We start from the raw sequence: 4,339 nt of genomic DNA on the forward strand, positions 1-4,339 counted from the left end.
AAAGCTGGTAGGGGGCTAGGGGTCAAACATTGAGAATTGTTGAATTGGGCTCTATTGAGTAAATGGGAATCGAAGATTTTAATAGAGGATGACTCAACTTGGCATAAGGTTTAAGTATGCGAACATTAATGCTTTAACTCTTGATCCTTCTTACTCAATCAACAATTTGAAATCATCCTTATGGTGGATGGATCTAAGGATCTCATTGGGGTCTTGGGGATTAGATAGTAATAGGTTTCGCAAATGCATTTCCTACAAGTTAGGGAAATGAGCCAATGTTTATTTTTTGACGGACTATTGGGTTGGAGTTGAATCTCTTTGCTTGCAATTTCTTGTCTTGTTTGATTTTTTTTGCAAGGGCTTAGAGTTAAGATTTGTGAATCCAGTTCTTGGTTAATCGGGGATTGAATTTGGAATGTTGGTGAAATAGGGTGTTGTTATTGGAGCCATCTAGACGTGAATATGTGATAATCTTCTCATCATCTTGAACGAGTTTTCCCCATGTTCCGAATATGTTAGATAAGTTTATGTGGTGGTGTGAATCAAGAGGTTTTTTTTGTTAAATCAGCATTTTCAAGATTCATTTCTCGAGTTAATCTTAATTTTCAGTCGAGAAATGATCTGAAGACGACTTTGAAATATGTTTGGAAATCTAATGTCCCCAGTAACATCCAAGTGTTTGCGTGGTGGCTTCTCCTAAATAGGCTTCAATCAAGAGACAAGCTTGCAAAGCGGGGAGTTATTTCAAGTGACATAGTCTTTTATGTCTATTATATTTTTGTCCAGAAGAATCCCATTGTCATTTATTTATTGATTGTAATGTGGTTGTAGAGGTTTGGTCTTCTAGTTTGGATTGGGTTGGTGTCTTGTAGGTTTAACCCTTGCGTTGATATTATTGATTAGTTATTGAAATTTGACTTTGCCATGCGAGGAAAGACAAAGAGAATTGCAGAATTCTTATTTGGTTAGCAGTTGTGAAGATTGTTTGGTTGATAAGAAATGATGTTCTTTTTAATGATGGGAAGAAAGGGGTTCGTGAAATTGTTATCTTGGAATTTATTTATAGTTGTATTTAAGGGTCACTTTGTTTGTTTTAAAGAAGATTTGGATGATAAATTCTTTAGATTGTTTGAGATAACTTTATATATCTTTTTCTTCTTTTATTTTAGAATTGAGTACCCTTTATACTCACGTTAATACAATCATCTTGCTTATAAAAAAAATTATTTTTTTAGTGATCTTCAACTAACAACTTAATTATCTAATTTTTAGATCTAAATAATTTCTAAGGTATTTCTTATCTATGATTAGATTAAATGTGATTTGACAATAGTGTAAAATATTTTACACCAACTAGATTTTTTTATATATAATTAATTCCATTTGACATTAAATTAAAAATGTAATATTTTCACCCTAAAAGTTGAAGTAAGTAGTATTGGATTTGTATGTTACTAAATTAACATTGAGTCCAAATTGTGACTTTCCTTAGCTAATATTTGATTTACTTACATATTTTGTGAAAATGATATATGGAATCTTGTTGATCAACTCAAATAATATAGATAGATATGTTATATATTCTTCAACATTCAAAATCAAAAGCTTCCAATCCCTTTTTACATTCAAAAAGGAAGGATAAATAAACACAAACACAAGATATTCTCTTATTTTATCCATAAAACACCTCAAACTTTGAAAACCTAGATTCCATCTTACATATCACTCTTAAGAGAAACAGTTCCATTGAAATCCCCCTCAACAATTTCCCCATCCCTTCTTTCTCCACCAAATCCAAATGGATACTTCTTCTGTTTATTAGGATAAAACACACCAAAATGTTTCTCCAATTCAGGACTCTTTTGATTCTCATCAAACATAGCAAAAAGATAAGCCTCAGTAGCCCAAGGCCTTCTAGGAGTACCTTTCCCAACGTGACGAATCAAGTTATCGAGATAAATTCGCGCATTATCATAAGAAGTTGCAGAGCCTCCATCTGAAGGCCAACCACTCTCAGAAACAACAACATTCACCCAACCAATTCCAGTGTTATCTAGAGCTGCATGCACAGAATCCAACATAGCATCAAACAGGTTTTGATAACCATTTGGTCCATCTTGCACCATAACACCAGGAGAAGTGAAAAGTGCATAAGGTAACGATATATCGCGTGGATTACCGATATGACTAAAATAAGGATAAACATTAACAAGTAAAGGTGCTCCTGCATATACCAAGTAACCAATGAAAGGATCTAGGTATGACCTAACATCACTTCTGAAAGAGCCTTTAGATGGAGGGAAAGAGTTTCCAATAAGGGTCATGTCAATAGCTGTTGTAACCTTGATTTGATCATGAAGACCTTGAGCTCTTATAGCTTGGTATACATTTTGTGTTGCAGGTAGAACATACTGTGCTAGCCATGATGATCCTCCAACTGGACTCACTTCGTTACCAACTGCAATGTACTTGATTTTGACACTAGGGTAGAAGTTTAGAACGTTTCTTTGTACCCATTGACGTGCGCTGTCTTGGTTTGTGGCTAGGGTTTGGAGATCTGAGTTTGGTATACCGAGAATGAGTTCGATGCCTGAATCTCGCAGTGCGTTGAGAGCAGGTTGGTTGGGATCATAGAGTCTCATTCTTTTGATGTTGTTTGCTTTGTAGAGAGCTATAACTTCGTTTGCTGGTGGTAGGTTGTTTCCCATCATGCCATAACATATGCCTATTTGAGCATCTGATACAATAAAATGGGATCAAGTTATCGCACCGAGTTTAAAATTTATCAGTTAAATTAGGTTATAGTAAAATATAATTTCTATTAGTTTTTGTCATATTTAAACGGCAACTAATCTATATACAAAAATTTAGACGAATTTTAACCTACATATAATCTTAAAAAATATAAAAAGATTTTCTACACCTCCAAATAAAATTTAAGAAAAGTTTTTTTAATATATTAATCAATTTATTTATATTTTTCAAGCATTTAGTATTTTTAGTCTATTATTAATTGGTTGATTTTAGTATTACATAACATTAAAGGTTTTTTTTCTATTGTTTAAAAAACAAATGACCAGTCCAAATTTTCTTCTGCAGGACCACAAAGTTTATTCATTTTAAATATATTATGCTTTCATACATATATTCAATAATGTGACAAGATATCATTAAATACATGTGTGAAATATTTTTATATCAACAATGCATAGAATTTTAAGCTTTATTTATATGAAGTTGATGAGGTTTTTTAATAAGAGATCATAATCAGTGTTTGATTTAACTAATTATATTACACGAATATACTTCAACCATATCCTACAATTGAGTAGTATAAAGCAATCTTTACATCAAAGTAAACCCACTATCACACATTTAATATTGAAAATTTATTAATTATGGCATTTTGTTGATAGGATCTGTTACATATCTACTAGCTAGAAAACTGAATGATTGCCCAGATCAACTTGCTATTACAAAAATATATTTAAATACATATATCTAGATAAACTTGATATAACTAAAAAAATTGTTTATCTCTCAAATATGTCAATTCATAGTAAAAACTTGACTTTATAATTTCTAAACAATAGAGTTAAAAATTTCTATAAAATAGTTGTAAAATGATAATTAATTAGTGTAACTATTATTAGTAATAATTCTCTTCAACTATCAAACAAGTAAAACTATTTGAAAGAAATATATATATATATATATATATATATATATATATATATATATATATATATATATATATATATATATATATATATATATATATATATATATATATATATATATATATATATATATATATATATATATATATATATATATATATATATATATATATATGTGTGTGTGTGTGAGAGAGAAAATTAATAAGTAAAATTATAATGAAAATGGAAGAAATTTGCCATCTCTATATAAGAGAAACCAAACCTGTTGTGGGAATAAGGTTTATTGTGAACAATTCCAATAGAAAGAGTGAAACCAGAGAGAATCTCCTGGTTCTAGCAAAGAAAGAAGCCATATGATTGAAAATAAAGTATGAGGCACTGAATTGACATCTCATACTATGGATGTATATATATACACATCTTGCTGACCATTGCCTATAAAAAAAACATTAAATTGAATTATTTTATTGGTGAATAAATATAAATAAAGTATATATCCAGCAGCCTCCAGCTTCCACCTACTAAGTATACAATTTTTTTTTTTAGTTTAATAATGGAAGTCATGGTCTTTGTAATCATTTCTATCCTTAAACTTAGACCGGGGAAAATCTTCACTTTGTAACTTCAAGTTGTTATTTTCAAGGATGAAAATCTTGCAA

General features: G+C 30.2%; 1 protein-coding gene across 1 annotated transcript; it reads right to left on the reverse strand.

The window, feature by feature from the left end:
* Window positions 1-1,440: 1,440 nt before the first annotated feature.
* Window positions 1,441-4,065, reverse strand: LOC127073956 (glucan endo-1,3-beta-glucosidase). The gene is made up of 2 exons (NM_001426833.1): window positions 3,943-4,065; window positions 1,441-2,737 (listed from the first exon to the last, which is right to left on the reverse strand). The coding sequence occupies exons 1-2, from the start codon at window positions 4,031-4,033 to the stop codon at window positions 1,716-1,718; spliced, it is 1,113 nt and encodes a 370-aa protein (NP_001413762.1). The 5' UTR covers window positions 4,034-4,065; the 3' UTR covers window positions 1,441-1,715.
* Between the last annotated feature and the right edge of the window lie 274 nt (window positions 4,066-4,339).

This window comes from Lathyrus oleraceus, chromosome 1, assembly GCF_024323335.1.
Source record: "Lathyrus oleraceus cultivar Zhongwan6 chromosome 1, CAAS_Psat_ZW6_1.0, whole genome shotgun sequence".
In the NCBI taxonomy this organism is placed as follows: domain Eukaryota; kingdom Viridiplantae; phylum Streptophyta; class Magnoliopsida; order Fabales; family Fabaceae; genus Lathyrus; species Lathyrus oleraceus.

Bases quoted from the DNA above. Each gene is read 5' to 3' on its own strand.
- LOC127073956 (NM_001426833.1), bottom strand. From the start codon at position 4,033: ATGGCTTCTTTCTTTGCTAGAACCAGGAGATTCTCTCTGGTTTCACTC. The intron at 2,738-3,942 runs GTTTGGTTTCTC...TTATTGTATCAG, and splicing joins AAACCTTATTCCCACAACAG to ATGCTCAAATAGGCATATGT.